This window comes from Thunnus thynnus, chromosome 19 (assembly GCF_963924715.1).
Source record: "Thunnus thynnus chromosome 19, fThuThy2.1, whole genome shotgun sequence".
Classification (NCBI taxonomy): Eukaryota; Metazoa; Chordata; class Actinopteri; order Scombriformes; family Scombridae; genus Thunnus; species Thunnus thynnus.
The window spans coordinates 21,848,655-21,875,975 of NC_089535.1; the positions used below are offsets into that span (position 1 = coordinate 21,848,655).

At 40.8% G+C, this 27,321-nt stretch overlaps 1 protein-coding gene across 3 annotated transcripts in view; it reads right to left on the reverse strand.

Moving 5' to 3' along the window:
• LOC137170576 (protein unc-13 homolog B-like) overlaps positions 1-27,321 on the reverse strand; it is a 70,562-nt gene that overhangs the window by 18,055 nt on the left and 25,186 nt on the right. For all 3 annotated transcript variants that reach the window (XM_067574037.1, XM_067574036.1, XM_067574038.1), the window contains 9 exons: positions 13,899-14,192; positions 13,689-13,779; positions 5,303-5,349; positions 4,991-5,069; positions 3,961-4,035; positions 3,546-3,765; positions 3,046-3,273; positions 2,773-2,914; positions 2,295-2,464 (listed from right to left, as the gene is read on the reverse strand). In XM_067574037.1, the coding sequence (XP_067430138.1) occupies positions 2,295-2,464; positions 2,773-2,914; positions 3,046-3,273; positions 3,546-3,765; positions 3,961-4,035; positions 4,991-5,069; positions 5,303-5,349; positions 13,689-13,779; positions 13,899-14,192 (1,346 nt within the window). The remainder of the gene's footprint in view (positions 1-2,294; positions 2,465-2,772; positions 2,915-3,045; positions 3,274-3,545; positions 3,766-3,960; positions 4,036-4,990; positions 5,070-5,302; positions 5,350-13,688; positions 13,780-13,898; positions 14,193-27,321) is intronic.

Below are 27,321 nucleotides of genomic sequence, written 5' to 3' on the forward strand. Positions count from 1 at the left end.
CGACTGGAGTGCTGCTACTTGATAATCACACATCACAAGGAGAAAGAGGAGGAAGGAGGGGCACTATGGAGCAGAAGAAAGAGATAGTGAAGGAAGAATGTTTGAAAGGATGGGGCGTATTACATGACTGATCATTCATTTTGCTTTCGTTGATATGCATCAAAAATTATAATTCCTAATGCCTTCTAACCAAAGGAATATTTTGTTGATGTGATTATCAGAGAGATATTAAACTGAGCACTTCATATCTCCCAGTTTATAAGAAACAACAGCAGATTTATAGGCATGTTTATATTCAGTACCATGCAGTTGCAGGGGGAGATTTATTATTGCCACGGTGAAGGCAATTTCAGCACTTCAATCAAGTAGAAACAAGAGATGCTTTGTGCTTAAGAACTGAACTCATTACTCTTACATGCATGTACATGCAAAGTGCATGTAGGAAAAAAAAACCAAACATCCCAAATATTGGAATGTTTTTAAGCAATAAGAAATGATACCAGGGGTGGGTTAATGTGTCAGTTAAATTCTGGGGGCTGTTTATGGACCAACAATGAGTTGATGTCTGGATAAAGGTTGTTTGACAACACGGAAGGCAGATTTTAAAAGAAACAGAAAGAGATACAGAAAGAGCAATTCAATTCAGAGATATAATTCCAAAGACAAGCTAGTTTATCTGTTTGATAAAAGAGACAAGATAAGGAAGAGATGTTATCCTAAGATTAAAAACTCAATGACATATCCTTTCCCCTTTCTTCCTAGGTGCTTTGATTTTATTTGTTTTAAAAAAAAAGTACTGACACATAACAGCACAAGAGATTGATCAAGTAGCTCCTGTGTTCCTGTGTGACTGCCTCATCGTAATGAAAATATCTTTATTCACCAGGGGATAGTACTGGGGATTACTAATGGGTTTTCCTGAAATGAGCACAACTGTCAGCAAGTGCAATGGGACTCATTTAAAATTTCATAAAATAAGCTTGCCAGGGAAGGCTAGTATTGTCATTCAGACCAATATGGACCTTGGGGCTGCTGCTTCCCTGTGTAAAAAAATATAAATAAAAAATGTCACTGCAGGGAATGGAGATGTGGGTAATGAGGTTCAAACAAACCACTGACTTGACTTACTAAAAACAGGACGCTTAACATCAAACAGAAGCATACAGATGTGGCAAGACTGTACGCCTCATCAGAAGCAGATCAATCCTTCATTTAGACAAAGTAATGTGACCAGCTAATGAAATCTAGGTTGTTGTAGATGATTCCCTTTCTGGCTGGGGAGCAAGCATTAGAGAAATAGCCTGAGGTAGAGCTAGGCAAAACATGCTAAATGAGGAACACCGTATGGTATTTTCTGATCTGAGGGCTCCAGGATAAAAAAAAAAAATCTTTATATTAAAATCTTTTCTTGAGGGTCCCAGGGATTATATTTTTCACAATTCCACCACCAAGAGGAATAAATGACCAAACAGCCCTCTTTGTGGAAAATCTGCAGCCCCCTAAATGTGAATAAGTTACATGAGTTCCCATTAGATGCTTTGCATCTAAAAACACACAAATGTAACAGACCACATGTCATTAATTTAGTAAAATCATTCTTTCTCCAAGTTAGGAACACTGCAAAAGTTAAAGTTTTTTTTTAATTTTTTTTTTTTATCTCAGGCAGACCTTGAAAAAGTCATCATGCATTCATCTTATCATGACTGGATTATTGTAATTCCCTGTATTCAGGGCTCAGCCAAAAGGCCATCTCCTGTCTCCAGCTCATTCAAAACTCAGCTGCCAGACTTTTAACAAATTCCAAGAGACAAAACCATATCACTCCTGTCCTTACAACCCTACACTGGCTACCTGTTAGGTATAGAATTGATTTTAAACTTTTATTAATTACTCTTCATGCCCTACATGGCCCTGCTCCCACTTATATCATAGATTTACTTGTGCACTATGATCCTAGCCGCTGCCTGCACTCCTCAGGTAGGACCCTCCTAACTTATTCCCACAGCCCGCCTCAATACAAGGAGGAACTGAGGTTAGCAAACTCAGTGTCTTCTTTTAAATCACTTCTCAAAATTTACTTTTACACTTTGTTTTATCAGGTCTTATGTTCTGTTTTAACAATGTTTTTGTTGTTTTTATCCTGTCTGTGTGTACTATTTTATCTTGCTCTGTAGAGCACTATGTTTTGAAAAGTGCTATACAAATAAAGTTTATTATTATTATCATTATTATTATTATTATCTCTCTCCTTATATACAGTATACTTTCTACAGTCCAGGAACAAGACAACTGACCCAGGTTGTACCAGACGTCCATCTCTCCGCTCAGCGTTCTGACTTCAATAATACTCTGACCCAGGAAATCATCTGATTCCCTCTTCAGACGCTGCTTCACCCTTGACTTGATGTCATCATCCTCGTCCCACACGCGCACTTTGATTCGGTCTGAGGAATTGTGGCATTCACTTATAGAAAACAGGAAAAAAGCTGTCAATATGATGTAAAGAGTAGTAGAATACAAAATGCAATTTCACAGATAAGATAGTTGATGCAATTTATGAAGAACAAAGATGAAGACAATGTGTGAATCTTTTTTGAAAATACTTAAAACATCATTCACTGATGAAGTGTATAGTGTATACCCTGCAATTATATACGGTAATTTTTTCTATTAGAAGGAAACTAATAAAAAAACAAAAAATGGTATACTTCAGCTGTAAGATATGTAAGTGATGAGGCTACACTTTATAACCAATAAATTCTGGTGACTCACAAGTGAAACTTTTCCTCCCAGACTGGATTGAGGTTGCCATAAATAGTCTTGGTTCTCTTCTTGGTCTTGCCCACCTGAACAGTGACATACGGATCACTAGATCCTGTCTTGTCCTTTGCCTGAAGTCCTTGGGCACAAACAACTAACACGATGACGGAGAAACAAAGACAAAAGGAGCCAACATTAGCATATATAAGACTAACGCTGAGGAGTAAATTCTAAAGTTGTGGTTGAATTTATCAATTTTTTTCTTCATTTTTATCAGTGGTATACCTGTGATGGTGATCTTGGCGGACCACTTCGAGGTGCCATCCAGTACGCTCTGTTTGATGGTCTTCATCTGCTGCGCATGGATGGCTTTGCTAATGACAAACACTTCCCTGATGAGTTCAAAGATTTCTGGTTTGTTCCTTTCCCTGATCTTCATCCTGTCCTTCATGGCCATGATGATATTCTGAGTCCGGTCTTCAGCTCCATGCTTAGAGCTCTTCTCCGCAGCACCTAAACATTTAACAGAAATATATTAAGATTCTAAATCAATTTAAAAATATACTGTATTCAACATGTTGTGATACCTAAGCTATAAACATTTTCTTAAGAAAGTGAAAGCTTGTCAATGTGAGGAAAGATGGTAAAACAGTTTTTTGACAATAATGTGGTGAAACAGCTTGAAATCCTTTGTATAACTGTTCATGAACTTTTGTGCCTACCTAATCAACAGACTTTGATCACCCATAAGCATCTGTTTTAAAGGTTTTCTCGGCAGTACTCACGCTGTAGACAGTCAGCATTCAGCAGTTCTTGGCACTTCTCATGGCACTTGACACCACACTCGGAGCAACGCATGCCTTGGCGGGCAATTCCCCACAGTAGTCCCTCACACTCATAACAGTATGTGGGAGTAGTGGCGGTCCACACCTCAAAGTTATGTGGTGTAGTGCAAGATATGGGATAGATGAGAGCCTGCAGGGTCTTCTTGTACACATGGTTTTTCTATATTGATAGACAGACGGGAGGTTGTTAGGTAACAAAAGTCATGAATGGCATATTAAGAAATGACACCACAAAGACAGGAAATGTGCCCTTGCTTGTTGACACATGAGGACACCATAAGAGTGCTGAATTTTTGTGGAAATTATATTATCATTCTGTAATGACAGTACAGAAAGATTAAGGAGTTATAGTTACCAGCTCCTCATCCTTGATTGAAGACCGTGCAGCCATAGCAGATGCAATCCCCGCCTTCCTGGCTTGTACAAGAGACTGAACAATAGTGACAAAGAAAACATTTAGCCAAGTTAGCTTTTAATAAACACTTATACAACCCGCAATCAAGCACATCCCCATAATATTACTATAACAAATGAAGGTCAGTATGGTTAAAAAGGTGGCAGGTTGGTTATAAGGGTGGTCAGTAGGATTATCATAGAATTTTTTTTCCCCCATCGGGAAATTCTTACCAGATGATCAGTAAACCCATGTGAGTATTATTAGTTTTATGCAACTAGTGAAGAGGAGATTACTACAAAGGTTAAAGGTATACTACTGTCAACAATATAAAACAACAACAGGGCCATCAGCCACAATTTTTTGCGAGAGTGTTAGTAGAGTATTCTACCCATGTACTTTTGTGATTGCCATTTTTATTAATAACCTGTACATAGCTCAGCAGGTGAGGAAAAATACAAACCAAAAGGTGGGGGAATGATTTGTTGATTATATGTTTTAATGATAATATCAAGTAGGAAGAAAAACTACCCATGAACAAGAGGATGCATGCAAATGTTTTCATTTCTATTAAACAAGAGGTCTTTGATCAAAGGGATCAACATGCTAGAGGCATACAGGTTTGAGGCAACAACTGTTTCATTTGTCCTACTTGATATTTTGTACTTTAATAGAGAAGGGAGTGGCAACTGGGATCTATAAACTTACCATAGCCTGATCAAGGAGAGTGAATGCATTCAAGAGAGTTGTGGGGAATAGTTTCAGGTTTAAGAGAGGAGGGAGAGAGAAATTAGCAGTCTAGTTTCATATTTGTCTCCATTTGTTGATAACAATCTCATCCCAAATTCAGCTCATAAGTGTAAGAATAATTGTGACTTTTGCGGTGGTCTCACAAACAGAATGACATGCACTCACAAAGAAAGAGCAAAACAAACAGAATGACATATGACATACAGTATATACAGCAGAGAAATGACAGGTTAGTACTGACCACATCGCTGACCAAGGGGATAGGCTTCTTTTTACGAAGGTCTGGCATGCTATCAATTCCATACAGACCCGATCCGCCACTATGCGCAGACAAAAATAATGTGTAAGTGAATAAAAACTCCTCACATACAATAACACAGCACTGTACAGCAGGGTATTTTCACTGTAATCAGACTACAGTCACAGTATTAAACAGTATTAGTGTTAAAATACAAATTCATTACTGCTCATTCAGTTATTAATTAAAATAAAATAAAAAACACTCAAAATAGTGTTAAGCAACCCAAATGTAGGTGTAATCTATATGACTTACCCTGGTTTGACCCAGGCCTGTCTAGCATTGGGTTCTTCATCTCGAACCTACGAGATTTCAAATTTGAGAATTTAGGCTGACGGTAGCAGAAACATAGCAGTGTATTATGAGAAGAGGAAGGGAATAGAAAGTTTGGTTGAGTTTCACCTCTCTGATGTTACAGAACATGCAAATAAAATCAATAAAAATATGTGATGATGACTTTTAAACACATTTTCAGCAAATAAACATTGCTGACCTTTATTTGTAAAAGATATTAAGTGAAATGCAATGGTGGACAAACATTACGCAGATTCAAAACCACAGAATATTTGTTCAAATCTGTTCAAATAACTTTCTTTCCGTTCTAAGAGACAACCCATATACTGCAACTTAGAAGAAGTAGATAAAAGCAAGCCTGTGCACGGATTTCACAAAATCACCAAAATTGTGACTGGGGGACTACATGTACATGAGGTCTTTTACTTCTTCCTCAAAGGTAGAATCTTTCATCAATGTCTGTTCATCCATCTCTCAGATGACAGAAGTTGAAAGTGGAGATCGCTCTGGGGTTCACTCTCACAGCAAGGGTTTTTTTATAGTGTTTGAAAAACTTCAGGGGAAAACATAAAGCGGCTGCACAACACGAGCACTAGGAACCGAATTGAGAAATCACACTCTGAAGATTAATCAAACCAATGATAAACTATTTATTGTACAGAATAATTTAAGTGATGGGAGAAATATTAGGTTTTCAATAAATTTTACATATCTACCCATATATGTATATGTAAGTAATATTTTTGAACTAAAATTCAATTCTGCTTTGACAAAGAAAAGCAAGACAAGTAATGGGGAAAAAAAATCCACAAAGTTATTAGATAACATTCAAAATAACTAGAAAAAAATAACAAAAACAAACTGTAACTTGAATATGGAGCTAATAATACACGAGTGACCTGGTTATCTTCTCTCCAACTCTCTGCAAAGAAAAAACAAAATCACATTAGAAGTCTAAATCATGTGGAGTAGCTGTAGTTGAGCAAACTGATCTGAGTACATTTGCAAAATACTGCATTTATGAGAGCCAAAAAAAAAAAATCAACTGATGGTTCTCAAATTAACAAGGTTCATAGATCATTATCATGTGTAATGCTATATTATATACTTTAAAATGTACTTTTTGCTGTTATTACTGGGTTTGCCAGTGGTAAAAGAAAATATCCTTAACAATACCTGGCATAAACTCATCTTGAGATTGGGATCCCTGAGACCCTTGAGAGCCATGAGACCCTTGGGACCCCTGAGCAGATTTGGACAGTCTATGACGCGTTTGCCTCTTTTCCCTCAGAATGCGCTGAAAATTAGCTATACGCTCTCTGTGACTGGCATCAGTAGGCTTTCCTGGGAAAACATCATCAAGAACGTGGTTTTCCCTAATTGGGCTTAAACCCACCTCATCTGTACTAAGCACTGGTCCCAGTGGACTCTCACTCAGCCTTGCTGGACAATGGTCTGGTGTTAGGTCAAGGTTGGACAGTTCCCCATCAGTTGGACAGTCTCCTTTGCCCTGTGAAATCTCTACAGAGTGATACTCAGTAGGGGTGCAAGGAGAGTGGCTTGCTTCAAGGGGGGATGCTTGAAGGGAGCATGACAGATTCTCATGTATTTCACCACAATCCATGTAAACTGAAGCCTCACTGTCCTCCTTTAGAGTGCCAAATTGAGTGTGATTCTCTGCCAGACTAACTTCTCCTTCTGTATAATCTGTACTACTCTGCTCCTCCTTGGGTTCACTGGCTTGTCTGACAGGGGAGGGAGATGCCTCAGACCCACTATCATCTTTCACATCTTCAGGGTTGGGTCCTTCCAACTTTTTCAAAGCCCCTTTCAAAGCTGACCTGAAAGAGAGTACAGCCTTGCTAAAAGTTGTTATATCAAACCCTACATTGGGGGTCTGGGTTGTGCTCTCAGAATCTATTTCAGAAGAATCCTGTGACAAAGATTCTCTTGCTTCATCCCTGGAGATGCTGGGATCTGTCCACTCCCTGTCCAAACTCTCAGCAGACCCCAGATCAAGAGTGTCACCGGACGATGGGCAGTCATCGCATAATGAATGTGGCTCCAGGTAACCATCCTCACAGTCTGTCAACAGCACAGTGGAGCAACTCAGGCTCCTGGAGGGCCCACTGCCCTCTGCATTTGCACAGGCATCCATGGTGTGGTAACCAGAACTTCGTGAGTAGGGGCAGTTTGCAGCACAGTCACACTCCAAGTTTTCTTCCTCATTTTGTAGTCTGGTGGGCGTCCAGTCCACCAAACTGGAAGAACTTGAAATAGAGTTGTAATGGTGTCCAAACAGCAATGAGAGATGCTCAGAACTGTTGTGTGAAGAATGACCCGGTGTGCTGCTTTGTGTCTCCTCTGTGGCACACCTGTCCCAAACACCTAAAAAATTCTCTACCTCTTCTCCATTGTTTGCACAAGAACAGATGTCCTCCATACTCCAACCTTCTTCTCCACTTATACTGTGCTGCATATCAACTGAGGGCCACCTGTGATACTCTGTGTCACCAGAAAGAAAGCCTGCCTCTGGACAGTTGGAGCTGTGACAGGATGACAAAGAGCTGGTACTTTGGCAGTCAGGGGCTCGATGAAGCTCCAGGCAGCAGTGGTCAGGTTTTGTAGGGCCTAGTATTTGCATGTTTGAACTATGTGCTGAGTTCTCTTGGTCTGTTTGCAGGTCTGATTGGAGAGTGACCCGATCAACAATCCATTGTTTGGGTGATCTGTGAGATAGTATACATCCTGAATCTTTTCCACAATCCTTGCGATCCAACAGTGGAGTTGTGTCTATCTTGTGAAGAGATGTGATGGCATTCTGTCTACCCAGACTTCCTCGCCTGATGCTGGGACTTCGAGAAACCGGACTGGGATGAGGTGCAGCTGAAGCCCCAGAATACAGCTCACCTATTTCACTGAGCACTGCATCTACGCAACAAGATACTTCATCCACCGAGCCTCGCACAGATGTTATATACTGCCTCAGGTCAGAAATTTCCTCCTGGATCTTGTTGATGCCTTTAAGCTCTTTCAGGATATGTTCCACTATGTTACTAGAGCCTTGATCTGCCTCGTCATCCTCCGTCTCCTCCTTCTCTTCTTCATCATTGATCCTTTCAATGAGCCTGGGTATAGTAGCCTCCACAACCCCAATGCCAGCCTGACAATCAGAACTGCTGTCTTCCTCAGATGGGGTGAGGTCTGCTTTAGCGCAGGTTGTGTCCACTAATGACAGCTCATGAAGGGAGTTATCCTCTGGCCCCTGCAGGCAGTCCTGCATCCTTCTGTGCGGGCTTTGTCCCGCTTTGGGGCTCTGTGATTTCTTCTTCTGCAGGTCTTGCCTCTTGGGTGAGAGTGGAAGCAGCTCTGTGTTGTAGGGCTCATCCTGGATACTGAGGTGTCCTCTGGGGAACATCCCTGAGAAGTGGCACACTTGATCAACTGTTCCCATACATGGAAAAACCACTGCCTCAGTGACTCCTCCTTAGGGTGGTGTAGGCATATGCCAGCATCTTAAACTTCAATAACTGAGATCCTGCACCTTTTCTGACAAGAGAAAACTAGTTAAGTTATTTTGTTGACAAAGCAGTGGAAATTTGCATTTGATTTTAATTTGTTGAGTGTCAACATAACTTACTACAGGAATATTACCTGAAACTCATTTGGTTGGTAATTCTGCTATGTAATATATAATATATAATATATATAATATATAATTGGCAACTTGCATAGTTTTTTAAGAATTTGTGAATTTATTGGAATTCTATTCTTATGACCAACAGACCAGACAGTACAGAGAGAAAAGCAAAATAGAATTTTAAAATCTAACACTGTGATTACAAGATAGTTTCAGGGGTTTCAACAGTTAACAAATTATGTCTATGAAGTATAAGTATTTCCTTTAAAAAATGGGGCAGAATGCTGCTTTACTTACAGACGAAAGAGTCAGCTTAATACATTTGAACACATATGAGATCCTGTACTGATATTTGAGGACATTATTAGCAACGGCACTACTCAATACAGTATAGACATAAGATAGACAGTGTTTTGTTTAACTGACCTCCTCATTCAGTATGGCAACTTGCAGAATCAAACACCATGCAGCTGTTTAGATCTCTGTAATTAGGATGCTTTGGAGAGACAGCATGGTAATTAGATGACAGGTCAATTCTCTCCTCTAAGGCCATGTCATTCTTTCCCACCCATACCAGCTGCACTGCTTGATAGCTCTGACCCATTGCCTAGTGTACACACTACAGAGTTTATTGAATACTCAAAAAAATGTAACATAAAACTATCTGATGGCACTACATGACTCAAGGAAGGTAAGTAGTCTAAGTGCGTATCAAAATTTATTGCTTCATGTCAATCACTTGGTAGAAACAATAAACATAGTCTTGTTTACAAAAAAGAGGGGGCACAAGTTTGAGTGATTATCTCCCCCCATTTCGTCCTAGTTAATACTACACACAGCTCAGTGATATCAACTTTGTCCACTGAGCATAACCATTTAGATAATCATATGAGACATTTGTGGTTCCTGCTGCTTGGAACTCAACCTGCATAAACATTTTGAACCGGACACAGTAGGATTTGTTAGAACTAGAGAATATGGAATTCTTTTGGAATTTCTTGATACTTTAACTGAGTTCACTGTTCAATGGCACCTTTATGAACGTTAAATATATAAAATAAAATCTCTATCTCTTTTCTGTCTTTTATTACGTTATCTCTCTAGCTAAATAGAAAATGTTTTTTAAGTTACATAAAGGCTTGAATTACAGTCTTAACAAAACACACACACAATGTCAAATTTTTAAAATGCCTTGCACTGTGGATTAAGAAGGATGCATACTGATCTTTGGGTATTCTTCTCCACTGTTTGAATCAACAAGCTGACAACAACTATTTTGTGCATTTATTTTATAAGATAGCATAACTGTGACATGCCTTAGCTGTAGTTTTGCTAAGCAAATTGTCACTTCCATTAAGTAAATTATTCCAAAGAAGTTGTAGTTGCTAACTACATTGACTCTCCCCTGTATTGCAATAAGTACTTGAGCACTGGAGGTGTGCGCTAGCCTGATAAGGGCTAGGTTGGCAGAAAAGTATAATCAAGCCTATCAGAATATAACTTTCCTATCACTACTATCACTGAATTTGAACTGAATTGAATTAAGACCATGAGCATATTTACTAAATGGAATCAGGCATCTGAAATTAACTGGGAACAAGAAGTATCCCAGTAAAATATCACATATAAATGTCTAATATCTGATGAGTTTTTTATATCCTAAAAATAAATATGAACATGCTAAAATATATTTGTCATATAACACATTACATTTAAAATAGTTAAAATGCCCATTTAGCTGCAATTCCGAGGACCACTGGTCCTTTTTTACAGACAGCCAAGATTCACTGTATGTGCACTATAATAGTCAGTGATTTATTAGTTAACTGTCCAGGATAAAGAGAGGTTGAGGGGCTGTTTGGGGTCAGGACCATTTTCCAGGCTAGTCATAGTAGTAGCCTGCAGCAATCTCTTTTCTCTCCTTACGAAATGGTCTGTGGCCTGGATAAAAAAACAAGATAGTTTTCTTTTCAAGTTTTTAAGTTTGACTGTCACCAAGAATAACATTTTCTATTAAAATTTTAGATTAAGTGACCAACAAAAAACAAGTTGAAATTCAGTCAAAGTTCTGTTCCTGTCAAAGTATCAAGGCACGTAAGACCTTTTCTATGTACATTTATGAGCCAAAAATAATCTATTACTATAAGTTTTAATTTAATCAATGCTGCAAAAACAAACTAAGTGCAAATAAATATTAAAATGTGAGCCTTACCTTATAGGAAAAAATAATAAACAAGAACAACCTGTAGATATCATCTTGCAAGATTCATTAAATCCACATGGAAGATGGCTCAGCAGATCAGTAATGGTAACTTCACTGTCGTTCTTCAAAATTCATCCCCAGGTGTATTATTGAATGTCTTGTTCTGCCTCAATCAGCAGCAGATCTTCTTTAACTGATAGAAATGCAGAAGTGCTGAATTTCTAATTTCTACCGCTGGAACGGCAAGTGCGACAGTGGAAGACCACGATCACACAGCAGTTCACCCTCGGTTAAGTAGCCATCCCTACTTCCCTCCCACCCCTCTTGGATGCTTTCTGTGCTCTCTCTTTCTGTCCTCTGGCAATATATCCCAGCACAAAGCTAATCTGGGGCTGTAAGACTGCCAGTTCTCAGTCTCATTCACTCCTCTCTGTGTTTCCACATCTTCCAGTTGCTGCAATTTTTCTCTTTCTATTAATATGAATGTTTGGTCATCGAAATGAAAACACGCCTGATAAACATATCAATACCACTCCTTTCCCTGCACTCTTGATTGCTTGATTGCTTTTACCTTGTCGATGGATAAATAAAGACAAAGGGATTTCTATTCAAGGCTAGTTGCTCAATCACATCAAATATGGGTATTGAAATTTATACCGGAAATTGGACTGGCAGCCAGTTCCAGTTGCTGCTCTAGATTTGCCCCTGGGAGCAATTGCTGCCAAAAATTCTCAGGGAAACTAAATATACCACACATATAATCTCACTCTATTATTTGATGCAAACAAGCATGTGAGGATGTTTTACAGTGACAGCATTCTTATTATGCTGGTCACTATGACACTGCTTGACAGATTAACAACCAAAAAGTGTTTCCCTATGTTCTGTAATAAATGGCACTTAGACAGCGTTCACCTTGCTTTCCATTAATACACTAGTCTTCAATCAGCCATCATTTACAGTACATGTTCATTTCAATCAGTGCATGCAAACCAATCATCATAATGGAGCCAAGGGAGGACTACCTGAGCTACTCCTTTACTGCTGTGCCATAAAAGGCTTAATCAAGGGGGCTAGGGCTGAGAGATTCTGATGTTTTATTATGAGCACCCTCTATAGATTTCTGATTGGATTTAGATGCATGACTCAACATCTGTTAACATGCTAGACATTTCCTGCAGAAATTGTATTGGACATTGGATCAATATGAAGCTACATGGCACCTGTGACACCTAAAGCCAAATATAAAATGAGAGAAATAAAAGCAATGTCATATAATTTGCCAATCTTTTTTTTATCAAAGGACATTTGATGTACTGACATTAGTAACTGTCTGAATCTATATTTTCAGAAAATGTAAGGGCTCCAAATTGTACTGATGACCACAAATTTCTCAGTGAGTAATGCTACTGGTCAATTCATTTGTTTGAAAATTATACAGTATTCGCCAATGAGAAATGGATAAGGGATAAACAGCTTTGATAATACAATTGCCACTTTTAATTTCTTCCCTCTCATTAGATTCAAACTTTGTCAACACCCCATTAGTTTTGTCCCTAATAAGAGATGAAGAAGGTTAGAGTAGATGGTGGGTGATACAAAATGGCAAAAGAGAAACGTTCCCTGCTGAAGCCCAATTCTTTTGAGATGTTGGTACATCATACATTTCCTTAAAGAAACATATTATTTTAGAAGAATCTGTGAAAACTAAGTGCCACTTAATATGACACATACATGTACTACATAACACTGTAAACACAATTTGCAGTAGAACATCAGAGGGACTCCCATGAGTGAACCAGCCATTAATGCAAATTATACTGTAGGTCCCTGAAGCACTGGGTGGTGGACTTAAGTCAGAGGGACAGTATACTTAAGCCTCACAATTACAGTGCCATGAGAAAAGATAAATCAACCAATGAAAAATGAGACTGAGAGAGGGAGAGGAAGCAGAGACTGAGTATCTAAAATTAATTATAAATATGCTAATACTTAAACTAGGCAGTATCATCTAACCTCTATATTTTAGTAGTACATACTCGCTAGACTGCTGTAGCACAGAGGAGCAAGCTTTTGACCAGTTGGCTGCAATTAAAATACCACAGAAATGTACGGATGGGTGAAACTAAATCACATACAATCAACCTTAAATGGAAAATGATTTGTGAGGTGCCTTTAATGAGGCTTTAAGTCTGTGGATTCCACAGTGTCCAGTTATGGATGTATTTATCCATTAAGGTGCAGAGGAGAAAACACGTTTTGTTGGAAAACTCCAAAATTGCAGGTATATATTATTCTAATACATATTTTATCTGAAAACAATCAGAGAGGTTAAACTCAACCACTTTCAAAGAATTGCAAGTGTTCGTATATGTCTGTGCATGTATATATGTAATATTTGTGTATGTGTGGTAGGGTAGGGAGAAAGAGTTCAAGAATCAGACTTGTCAGACTTGATGTGAGATAAGTTGTAGTTGGAGGAGCTTATGTGGAACACCACTTACCTCCCGGAGCTGAACCCTGACTTTATTGATGGCCTTCAACCAACGAACTCTGGAAGGGGAAAAGGGTAATGGTGGCCCATCATCATGAAACCTGGGTTATGTGGATTTAAGAGTACAAAGGCAGAAAGAGATGGAGAAAATTTTTAAATTCCCATGGAGCTTCATTATAGCACATAAAAAACTGAGTTTAATTCTGAACAAAAACCCTACCTTTGGAGTTTAGAGAACCCTCTTTCTGCTGGAGGGTCATTTTTCAGGCCTCGACCTACTTCAGGAGACAGCTTACAAATATCCTGCTCGCCTACAGTAGAGTGTCCATTAGTGGGAAGATGTCCATTTGTGCGTGGCTGTCCATTGGTGGAGGGGTGAAAGCCAGTACTGTGGTAGGAGTGGAAGGACTCCTCCAGTTCTGAGCCTCCAGTGCTCTCCTGGCCAGTCTCACTGAGCTGGGAGCTGGTCTGGCTCAGGTTTCCTGATGACCCAAAGCGACTACTTTCCACTGGACTACAATGGTGAGAGAGGAGTGAGGAAATATTCAAAGTCAGAATACTTCTTTTGAAATTAGAACTGGTTGAAAAACTATTTCTAAATATGTTTGTGGTTTAAATTTTTCCAGTAGTCAACGCTAGATAAGTGGGGGTTTTTACATTAAAAAAACTTTTAAGCGCTTCTTAATTTTAGAGATGGTCTTAATTCTTTTTATACTGCTGAAATGACACAACACAACTCATGGTTTTTGGGTTGTAATAAACCCCACGTACACTTTTTTAGTAAAGGTCTACACACATATCATGCCCTAAAAAGATACCCAACCTTGGAGGGAGGCTGTTGCATGTTGAAAAATAATGAAAATGTGAAAATCGTATCAACTTGTTAGCATGTACATATACACTACATATGCTTTTTCTACATTGGAGTTGTATTTTAAAATATAATGGAAGACAAAAGTGTATGCTCTGTTTTGTGGTTTGAGGTATAAAGCCCCTATAACTGCTAGTCCTTACTAAAAAGGGTATATTCCTGCATGCAATCACATCTGCATATTTCATTGTAAATATCTTCCTTTGAGCTGTCCACAAGACAGAACACATGTACATGGTGCACAATGGTTGGTGAGCCAAATCCATCTTGGCAAGTACAGATGGATTTATAATGAATAAAACAATAAAATATGCAGAGTTGATCCAAGTGTTTGACATTTTACCTTTTATAAAGTGGCATTTTCTTTTTAGGGATAGAATACAGATTAGCTACATTTATAGTTTGAGTTTCTCAGTTAAATGGTAAGAATTTACAAAAACTGATTTTAAAGAATAAACATAATAGTTATAAAATAATGATCACCATATAAAGTTATACACAATACAAATCAGAATTCCATGCTCAAACAAAATTTGCATTATTAATAATGTCAGTCATGGTTTTATTTGATGCTACAAACATGTCTCTTAACCTATTCTTAAACTAAATAGGAAGCAAAATTTGGCAAATATAATTGTGGGACATTTGCATTTGGTGAGGATATTACTCTGGCTGATTTGGAAGTGCTGAGGGCAGCAATCAAATAAACATCATTTGAGTATTGAAGTTCAGGTGAACCATAAATAAGTTTCTGTCAGAGGAATAGCACAAGAAATGATCTCTCTTTAATAAACTAATAAATGATTACGTACATTCACTTGTGAATTCCCCATATAAATATGCTAATTTTGTTTTGGAACACATTAACACTTTAAATCCCCCTATTTAGCATTTAAAAGCAGTACACAAAAATCTAATGAATGGTTTACAACATACTACAATGTAGTTGTTAACAGATATAGGTACTTTGTCAACAACTATACCTCCTGTGGGCACCCATAACTAAAAGCTGGTGTATAAACAGTTCATGAATGACAATATACTAATTCAGAGTTGTAATAACATAAAATATGTCTTCATAGGAGAAATTCAGTGCTGACAAATACTACACAAAAAACACATGAAATGTCCATATATCTGCTTATATTATAATGCTTTATTAATAATGTATTAAATAATTGTATACTGCTAAATAAATGCTAAATAGGGTCTCTTAAAGTAAAGTGTTACCTTGGAATTCTGTTTCGAAATGACACACACTATGTAGACACTACACACAAAATGCCCATATCAAAGATTACACCAGTGCACACAGACGTACCACATACACTCAAGCTAAAGATTAAATTAAACTAGTGGGGATGGATTGCAGAGCTGGACAGGGAATACATGTTTTTCCAAAACGTGAATGCATCATAAATGGTAAGGGGGAATGCCATTTATTATGCTTTTACTAGCCTTTTTGCATTCAATAGATCCTTGTTGGACTGGTTGTCCAGCTGCACTCCAGAGTTAGGACCTGTAGAGGGGTATGTTTCTACAAGCCTTTCCTTCTCCTTTGGGGTCAGGGATGCTGAAGGATCTACATCAGGAGTGGAGATGCAAATCTGGGGGTTTGCTACATCATCTGTGGAACCTACCGATTCGTTTTTTTGGGCATCAGATGTTTCAACCTTTTGAACAGTTTGTGTTTGACCACTTGTTGGCTTGTTGTTAGTTTTGGGTTGAGATGTTATAACATCTGGGACAGCTTGCGGCTTGGCTGACTCTGCCTGCCAAGGAAAACTTATCTTTGTCCCAAATAATGAAGTGGTGGGGGGCTCTTGCTTTCCAGCAACATGTTTTTCCTCTTGAAATAGATTTCCAGATAAGGTTTTTAATCCTGAAAACAGACCACTGCCTGGTTCTGTTTGAGGCATTGATGGAGCACCTGATGGCATTGTTGGTGAAAATAAAGATCCAAGAGATTTTCCTGCATCACTCTGAGCTGATATAAAACCAAACAGAGACTTGGCTTGAGGAGGCTCTGCATTGTTAGACAACTGATCTACTGGAGGAGCTGTATTAGAATCTGCTACTTGGGTATCAGGTGGGACAGATTTGTCATTTTCTTTACTCTCAGGGTCTCCTTTAATGATCATGGGGGTCTCATGTATCACTTCTCCCTCAACAGCTGAGTTATCTTTTTCAGTGTTGTCAACCTGATGGGTGAGGTCGCATGTAGTACTTATTGAAGCACTTGTGACAGCAGAGGGTTTTGGACCAGCTGCCTCAGATGCCACTGCACTACTACCTGTTAGGCAGCCAGATTTCACTTGAGTGTTATCTGGTATAGTTGAGTCCACCATTTTATTTGAACTAGTCTCAGTGCCAGATGGTACTATTTTCGGTGGTATACTTTCATGCTTAATCTGTGGCTGTGGAGGAGTGCCAGATGTTGGCTTGGGCTCAGCTGGCATTGGTTCAGATGGCTTAGGTGGCTGTCCCATTCCCCCAAATAAAGACCCCCCTATGCCCCCGAGTAGTGATGCTCCAGTCTGTGGTCCTGCAGTCTGAGCAGTGACTCCTCCAAACATTCCTCCAAGTAAAGAACCACCAGGCTGTGATGTTGCCGCAGATCCTCCAAACATCCCACCTAGTAATGATCCACCAGTCTGGGGACCTACAGACTTGGCAGAGGATCCTCCGCCAAACATCCCGCCTAATATTGACCCTCCACTGGTGGGGGCTGTGGTTTGAGGACCAGACTGGGGGACAGACCCTTTGAATAAACCTCCTAGTAATCCCCCTGTCTGGGGAGCTTCCGTCTGAGTGTTGGACCCTCCAAAAATACCCCCCAATAGTGATGCTCCAGTCTGACCTGTAGTTTGGGGTTCTGTTCCTCCCAGTCCAAAAAGTGAGTTCTTTTGCTGTTGCTGAGAACCTTCAGCAGGAGCAGCTGTTGGTTTGAAAAGGGAGGACATGAAGCCTGTGACTGTATCTGTTGATGAGTTACCAACAGATGTTTCTGGCTCTGGAGGCTTTTGTTCTCCCTGGGCCATAGGACTTGACTGAGTGGCAGGTGCCTCCTCTTTTATTTTAGGTGGCATTGTATCTTGACTCGACTGACCACTAACAAGCTCTGGTCTTTCAGGTTGTTTTGCTGGAGCACAGATTTCAGATTTGTTAGATTCACTATCATTAGCTAAAGCAGTTGGCTTGTCAGCATCTTGGCACTGAACGTCTATGATGTTGCCATCAGTTTTCGGCAAGTTTGCCTCAAGACCCTGAACTGCACTGTCAGGTTTCTGTAGTGTTTCTGCCTGGTCTTTGCTTTTGGGAGCAGTATCAGTTAATGACATTTCAGGACCAGCTGGAGCTGGAGCAGTTTTACTGTCATCAGAGGGTTTTGGTAAAACAGTTACTCCTGGAACAGTGTCAGAGAGAGCTGTAGTTAACACTTTCTTGTCATCATTAGATTTTGCTGTATCTGTTGCAGTGGGTGTTGCGGGGGGAACGGATCCTCCAAACATTGAAAGCAAACTTTTACCAGGCATCTCATTAGGGGCAGAAGCTCCAGATAATGTTCCACCCTGAGCAGATGCACCAGTCTGTACAGTGGTTGTTTGAGTGGATGATCCCCCTAAAATGCCTCCTAATATAGAGCTACTATTTTGAGCTGAAGTTTGGGTGGCAGCCCCACCAAATAATCCACCCAAGGATCCACTAGCCTGAGGTGCTGTAGTTGAAGCTGCTGATCCTCCAAAAATCCCACCCAAAATAGACCCTCCAGTCTGAGATCCAGCAGCTTGGGGGGCAGATCCACCAAATAAGCCTCCAAGTAAGGATGGCCCTGCCTGAGGTCCTGCTGTCAGAGGGGCAGAGCCTCCATTCTTAGTGGGACCAACTTGAGGAGCAGCCTGAGGAGCAGACCCTCCAAATAAACCACCAAGTAATGATCCTCCTGTTTGAGAAGGTGCTGTTTGGGGTGAAGCACCTCCAAACATAGCCCCTAATAAAGAGCTTCCAGACTGAGAAGAGGGCTGAGGAGTAGAACCTCCAAAGACGGAAAACAAACCTTTAGCTAGTGGGTCCTTGGGGCCTGATGACCCTGGTTCAGCCCCTGTAGGTGAAGGACCTGTCTGGCTTGCACTAGGCTCAGTGCTGGGCCCAGAAAATAATGAAAGCAAACCTTTTCCTGGACTATCTGAAATAAATCCGGCTTGTGAGGATGGAGTCTGTGAGCCTGATCCACTGATCATAGACAGCAGGCCTGAAGCTGGTGGATCTTTCGGGGGAGCAGGACCCTGGGGTGCACCACCTGTGTTTGTTTCCTTTAGTATTTTGATACATTCTGAATTTGGTTCTGTCGATGCAATACCAGTACTTTTAACTGTGGCATCCACGTTAGGAGAATTGGTACTATTTATAGTAGCATCAATGGATGGGCCAGCATGAACGCCACTTGAATTAGTACTAGCTTTGTTCCCTGAGGGTTCATTGGATATTTCACTGGTGGCTGCTGCTGGGACATGGCTACTGGAAACAGATGACATTTGGGAAGAACTTTGCTGTAAAGAAGTAGCTGGTGGCTCTTTGGTAGCCGTAACAATAGCAGATGATGAGTTAGGAGTTGGTTGTGGAGGTGACACAACATCATTAAAAACAGAGAATATACTCTTGGCAGGCTCTTTTGGTGCAGCAGTCCCTGGCGTAGTGGACATATTTGCATTTCCACCACTTCCTGGTGTTTGAGGAGTACTGGGGCCACTAAACATGGAGAACAAAGATTTCCTGGGACTTTCACTAGAGGTAGACAAGCCACCCAATATCCCCCCAAGAACAGAGGTGGCTTGCTGCCCTTGTGCTTGCGGCTGTGGTTGTGGTTTAGATTGTGTCTGGGGTTCCTCTTGTAGTTGAGTTTGTGATTGAGCTACTCTTTGTTGTTGAGATAAAGTTGCTTGCGGCTGAGTTTGTGGAGGACTGGGATCACTAAACATTGACAACAGTCCTTTCATTGGGCTATCACTTGAACTTGATGACCCAGGCAGGATTCCCCCTAGAATAGATCCTGTTTGGGCTTGAGACTGTTGGGTGCTTGGACCACCAAACATTGAAAGGAGTCCTGTAGTTGGCTGGTCTTTTGGAGGAACAGTTCCCTGTTGTGGAACCTCAGCAGTAGGCTTGGTTTGAGGAGGGGGCTGTGGAGGACTCGATCCTCCAAACATTGACAATAAACTTTTACCAAGTGATTCCTGTTGAGGAGGTTGTGGAGCTGCATTTGGTGGATGTGCTTGAGGCAAAGGCCCAGTTTTAGCTGCAGCCTGTGGGGGATTTGGCCCACTAAACATTGATAATATACTTTTACCAAGTGATTCTTCTTGTGGAGCTGTAGATGTTGTCGGTGTTTGAGGTGTGGGTGCAGATTGGGGAGCTGTTGGTGATCCTGTCAGCATATCTCCAAGTGAAAATCCAAAAAGTCCACCAGATGGTTTAGTTCCTGCTTCCGGTTTTGTCTTTTCTGTAGGCGGCGTAGTTTCTGATTGGCTTCTAGCAGGGCCTGTGGAGGAACTGGGAGAAAGCACTTGGGATATACTTTTGTTTGGGGATTGGTTCTGCCCTGCCTGGGCGGTACCACTTTGGGCCATTGTTTGTTGTCTCTGTATTCCCTTTGGTCTGGATGCTGATGCCAGCGAACCCTCTGTACTACTAGGTTTCATTTGCTGTTTCTGTGGTGTAGAAGGCTCAGTATTAAATAGGCTGCTAATTGAGCCAAAGAGATTTGACACTCCTGTAGCCTCTTTATTTGTAGTAGTACTGCCTGGTAAGGAAGCAGTGCTACCAGTTTTGCTCTGCTGATTGAGAGATGTCTGGGGCTCTTGCTTGGGCTCCTCTATTCCTACTGCAGATTTCAGAAAGTTCATGAGGCCAGGCTGTTCAGATGGGTTCTCCACTGGTATATCCACTGGCTTATCAGCTGCATGCTGTCTAGGAGGTCCATGTTTAATTAGAGGTTCTTTTGATCCTAAGGGCACTGTAACATTTGGCTGTGTTGGTGGGGTTGCTTGTTGTACCATGGTGGTCTGACGTGCCAGTCTAGGCTTCTGTGAAGTTGTATTTGGTTGTGTTGAAGGGTGACTCACTTGAGCAGTTGTTGGTATTGTAGGCAAAATTCTTCCCTGTGTGGTAGCTGGCCTCTGTATTTGTTGTTTAACACTTTCTGGTTGAGGCACAACAGCAGTATTTTCCTCTTTGATGATCTTTGACTTCAGGCTTTGAAAACCTGACGAAAAAATATTCTTAGGTTCTCCGGGTACTCTTTGATCACATGAGGATATGCTAGTTTTGACTGATTCATCTTGTGACGTTTTTCCCACAAAGGAGGATATGAGGGAAGAAATCTTTTTGACTTGACGATTAGGTTGTTCTTCTCCTGGAGTCACTCTCTTCCTCCATTCTTCCTCTGATACATCATCTACATGCTTCACTGTAACCCCAGTGGACGAACGCCGTCGTTGGCTAGGCTGGTAACAGTTGTAAAGTAGTTGTTGATTGGAATTTGCAGTAGGAGTAGAGTTCAGGGAAACAGCAACCTTTTGAGCAAGAAATGTCTTAATTTCCTGATTGTTCCAATGAGGGCCCATCTGGTCCCTGTTATGACAGGAAAGGTCAATGACACCTTTGCACTGGTCTTCAGAGACATAACTGAGCTGTCTTGGATCTATTCGGACTTTGTTTAATCTGTAAGATGTGAGATCTAAGCCGTGTTGCCCTTGTGACAAAAACGAATTTTCAAACATTTCAGAGAACTGCTCAAGATTTAAATTCATTATCTGATTCCCTTTTCTATAGGCAGCAGACAAATCTAGGGGGGCATTAAGAAGTTGAGAATCACTGTGATCTTGACCAGGCAGCCAAAGAAGCTCATCCTCATTGTACAGTGGAATTTTAAAGCCGCAGACTAAAACCATTTCATTGTAAAGCACAGCATTGGGAAAATGATCTAATTTCTGTGCATTTCCCCAAGACTCGCCTTCAGGAGCACATGCATAAACATATTCTCCTGCTGCATCAGTAAGCAAGGCATAAATATACTCATGATCAGTGTAAACAAAGTAGCCACAGTCACCATCTTCTGCTGGCCACCACATACCTTGCTCCAACAGTGCAAGCCACTGCTGATACCATTCAGTGTCTTCAAGGTACAGGGAGTCTTCAGTCTCAGTATTGGCACTTGGAGGACAGTTTGAGTATTTTGGTTTAGTCAAATTAAACTGACTCTGATAGATCATGCCATCAGTGTGAAAATTTTGTTGGACTGCATTATCCGTTCCATATTGCCAGTTAGCTGAATAAGATAAGCTTGGCACAGTCTCCTCGTAATAGCCTTCATGATATGAAACTCCATTCAAGCTGTAAGTGCTGCCATCATTAAATGAATGCCATTTCCCGAACTTTGCATTACTCTGCTTGGTAGTTAAGTTCAAAGCACCCTCCTCATTAGATGTATACTCTTTGTTTCCCAAGTCCTCATGGCTGTTCCATAATTTCCTCTTGGGATACGGATCGTCAATCCTGTCTCCCACAAAATTATATGGTTCAATTTGCTCTTGGTGACAAACAGCACCTTGCCATGGTGTAGAGGAGTTAAATGACTGATTGATATCTGAGGAGCTGCAGCAAAGAGAAGATGGCTGTAATGACGCACCTTCACTGCTCTGTATATACTGTTGATCCTCTTCCTGTAATTGATAATTCAGTGACTCATTCTGAAACTGCTGCCATATCGAACTTCCACGGATCCACTGGTTTTCATCATAGGAGGGACTTATTCCATAAGGGGACAACTGACCTTGGTAAAGATTTTGCCTTGTAGCTCCATACAAAGAGGGAGTGCTTCCACCAATATATGGCTGCATGGTCATTATTGAAGAATTTGTAGGGCTTTGTAAAAGAGAATGAATATTTCCTGTACTATAAGCCATTGGGTGAACTGACTGCAGTGAGCCAGAATAATATAACTGAGATAAATTACCTGTGCTAATTGAGGAGTATGTTGCCTGACTCTGAAGAGATCTTGCGAAAGTAGCTGATGTTCTTAAGTCTAAACTCTCAGTATCAATCGAGACAGGTGCACTGATGAAAGCGTGTCTGCTATGTGCTGGATTGAGAGACTCAGGAACAACTCTGTGACTGCTGTCCCTTCCAAAGTCAGACGTAGCACTCTTTAATATGCCTGAATGTAACTCTGTGAATTTAGTTGAGGGTGTCTTTTGTTCTGTAATATGACTTGACTTTTCTGCTTGTTTATAAGAACATGGGGCCTCAGGTACATTTTTGCTGAAAAGTCCAGATAAAAACCCTTGCTGGGCAATTTGTGGAGTGCTCCTCTCTTTCTCTGTATGTTCATGTGAGGATTGTTCTGTAACATCATTGTGTGACTGTGCCTGCAGGGGTGTCTTTATGGGGACTGTATGATTATTAGCTTTCTGATGCAGTGATTGTCCTGTTGATGTCTGGCAGGTTGTGTCAGTGTTGTCAGATGATTTTGTTAACTTGTTAAGCAATCCAGAGAGCACTCCAGATTGGCTTGTCGTCTCTGGTTGTGTTTGACCAGTCTGGCTACATGGCACTTTAATCTGTTGTTGTGTCTCATGAATGATTTCAGGCTGCTGTTGCTGAGGTATATTTTCTGAGGAGGATTTGAATAATCCAAAAAGTAAACCACTTGCTTGAGTTGTTTTTTGTGTTGAGCTATTTTGTGGTTGATTTTGGTTTGAAACTGGGATATCTCTTGTCCTTGTTTGCTCATGGCTGGATCTACTTGGGATAATTCCATGGTGTTGTGCTGATGGGTGCTGTTGTGCGTTTATGTTGTCTGCTGAAGAAAATTTAAAAAGACCAGATAAAAGACCACCTTGCTGGGATGGTTTTTGCTGGAGTGGAACCGTTTGTTGTCGAGTAAAGCCTGGTTTACTTGTTTCCTGTTGGTTAACTTGCTGACTTGATGTTCTGTTCCTAAAATGAGGCCCTCGGTTTGGTCCTTGAGTATTCTGTTGGTTAAAAACCTGTTGATTATGTTGAACACTGCTTTGTTGCTCATAGTGCTCAACTGTTTGGCTGCTTGAAATATTCTCAGAGGACGCAAATTTAAGGAAGCCAGACAACAGCTTCTTTTGCTGAGGTTGCCTTTGCTCAGTTTCATCTGAAGTCTGCTGCTGACCAGGGTAATTGCCAGGGATGCTCCTCTGCCTTTCAGTTTCAGAGGGCTGTGCATTTTGTGGTATATTTTCTGTTGATGAAAACTTTAATAGCCCTGAGAGAAGGCCCCCTGTCTGCATAGCTGAAGAATTTTGTTGTGGGGGAGGGTGATGAGGCATCTGTGGGGGATTACTGCTCCTGGGTGGTTGATTGTTATGGGGAGCCTGCTGTGGCAAACTGCCTGATAGGTCACTGGTTGAACCAAATTTAAGGAGTCCAGACAGCAGTCCTCCTTGCTTGGGTTGATTAGAGCCCGAGTGAGAGATGTCCTCTGTCAAGCCCCCTTTAAAAAGACCTGTTAAAAAATTTTGTGATTCAGGCTGATTAGGAGCTTGGTGCTGCATTCCATGAGGTGCCACTGTTGGTTTCTGATTTGATGTATGTTGTGCATGTGAGCCAGATGGCACTTTGCTGTTCTGAGATTGCTGATTACTGATAAAATTCTGGTTTGAACCAGAGGGAGCAGATGTAGGGTTAAATATGCTGGAGAGCCATCCTTTCTCAGAGGTTTCCTGGGGCACTCCAGAATTTTGTGTAGAGGTGGTGGAGGTTGTTGAAGTTGAGTCATGATATGATTGCACAGGGTTCTGAGTATTTGTGGAGGCACTAACATCTTCACTGGATGCGAACTTTAAAAAACCAGAGAGCATGCCTCCCTCTGCTTTGGGATGTTGCTGAGTAGAGACATTTTCAGAAGAGCGGAAAGGCAGTTTAAGCTTAGTATTGAATGATGGGTCCTCCACTGGTTTCTGTATTTGAGGTTCCTCCGTGGATCTAAACATTGGATAAACTGCCACAGGTGGAGGTCCCTGAGGTGGAATGGGGGCAGCAGGTGTGATCAATAAACTGAATGATCTCTTAAAAGGGCTAAAGAAACCAGTGTTTTCTGATTGTGTTTGGCCAGTAGGCCTTGCTGCCCCTGCAGCAGGCACATTTTCTTGTTTGATAATCAGGGGATCTTGTCTTCCATGCATATTTACATCTAGATTTTGTCCCAAATATTTCTCATGTGATAAACTTCGTAATTTTTCAGATTTCCTACCTCCTTCGGTTATCATTGACTGTTTACCCTGATGAACACATTTCCCATCCCATTGTGTATGGCCTTGAGAATATGTGGACTCTGGCGGCTGTTTGTATTCATCTGAGTTCATATTATCTCCTGATGAAAAAAGCTTTAAAGGATTTAATTTCCCCAAGACTGAGTTTCCTGAAGCAATTTCAGGTTTGGCTACAAACTCAGATACATGTTCTTTTGTATTTGTATGAATCTGACTCCTTGTGGGAGCTTTTGTTTCATGATTATGACCTTGTGTCTTGGCATCACGTGGTGGCTGAGAAGGCAAAGAACTGAATGAATTTTCAGGGGAGGTTTCTACTGGAGATACAACAGCTACAGGAGCTGAGCTGTTTGATTTAGGAATAAAGGACAACAGTTTTGTTAGTCCAGATTGTGAGGGATGTGCAGATGGTGCTTGTGGAGACGGGACAGGTTGTTTGGGGCCTCCTCCAACTCTGTCAGTGAGAGAACTAAATAAGGAGCTCATGGCATTTTTTACCCCTGAAATGCCCTGGTCAGATGGAGTGTGCAATTGGGCTTCTCCTTCTCTGGGTCTGTCCAAAGGATTTGGATCCTTTGAACTATTTTGATCCTCTCCAAAAGAATCGGTTCTATTGCTACCCTGAGATGATAGCCTAGATTTGCTTGATTTAGGAAGGGAACCATACTTGCTAATTTCCTCCTCTTTTTCAGCAAGGTATTCAGAAACAGTTTCAACTAGACACTGAAGCTCATCCATAGGGTCTACATATTCATCACTTGGTTCTTCTACAGGAGAAAGCATTGCCTCTGGAGCCCATCCTCCAATTTTAGCTTTTCCACACTTCTTCTCCCGAAAACCCTGAGAATGTTCTATGTGGCCCTCATAGGAGAAAGAATACCTGTCTTTGAAATGTCTTGCATTCTCTGGGGTAAAGTCTTCTGCTATAATGTCATCAATATCTTCCTCTGCTCCTATGGAGTAGTGCAGATCCTCAGAATCCACTGAATCAAAATCAAACCGTGCCCTCATTTTAGCATCTTGCTCTTTTTTGTATGCCACATAATTCTCCAAAGTGTTGTCCAGCTCATTTTTAGCCCACATCCTAGTCTTGTAGAGAAGCCCATTCTTGTATGGCCTGAGGCATGATGTCATATGCTCCTCCTCTTCCTGCATCTCTGCTACCTGCCGTATAAACAGCTCCCCTCTCTTCTCACGGAGCAGTGCAAGGTCAGTGGGAAAAGCCTCTTCTCTCATTTTGTCTGCCTCTGTACTGAGCAACCCTCCTGGGTCCCTTATCTTTTTCTTTCGCCGCCGATCAATAGTGTCATAGCCCTCAGGGTAGGTGGCAGGCAGAATACCACTCCGTTGAGTATTTTGACGGATAGAGATATGTGATGGCTCAGGGTAAGGTCTTCCCATTCGAAGGATAACGTTGTCTTCCTCTTCATCTAAGAAGTCGCTTAGCTGAGGCTTGGCCTGCCCTTTGTATTTGCTTTCCCAATCTTCAACCCCCATGCCAGAATCCACAGGTATAATTCTGACCCTTCCTTTCTGGTGTAATGATCTTATTGAGGTAAAATAGGTTAAATTTTAAGGGTAAATTTAACAAGGGGAGTGGGAAAGGAGACAGGGACAGAAAAGAACAAGCAAACAAATAAGAAGAAAAAATGCAAAACAAAAACACAAGTTTATCGATACGATAAATTAAGATAAGAACAGTTTCATGCAAATGTGAAGACACGATTATGCTCTTCAGTTGTAATAATAATATTACAACATTCTTAACAGAGATTACAGACTAAATCAATTATTTAGCAGTTGTCCATGATCCTGTAAGATTTGAAGACAGCTTAATTTCATTGTCGTCAGAAAGCTGCACAGTAATTACCTGAAAAATACATTGTTACTCTTTTAGTGTGCATGGGTAATGAAATTGTGTATGCAAGAGTAAGAGCGTGTATGTGTGCCCCTGTGTTTGCCTGTGCCTGTGTGAATTTAGATCTTTGTAAATCCCTACAGCAACAGTCATGCTTATCAACACTCAGCCTGTAACAGTGTTCATGAGAAATATGCGCTAAATCACCACCATATGGTGTTCATTAAACAAAGTTTTTAATCACCAATGAAAAGCCTATGTATGTCACTGACCCACTCCCTCCCTGTGTGACAGAGGGATTTCCTCAGTGATATGACTAGTTCAGAGTCATCCCAACTACCAGGAACTTTCACCAACACAATAGACCCTCAAGACAAAAAGAAGCACGAGCAATGAGCTTTCCCTGGCTGTAATCCTTTTTTTCCTGATGTTACAGAATTATCCGGATCAGCTTCCTATCAGTCCACACAGGCAGATTTGCAGCAGTCTCACTGGGACACATGTTTTCCATGACAATCCATGAGTGCATGCAAAATTCCATGCACTAAGACCATTTGTCTTATGGACCAAAACTGACCTCTAAGCAGCTGTGTGGTGGTAATATTAATAATAT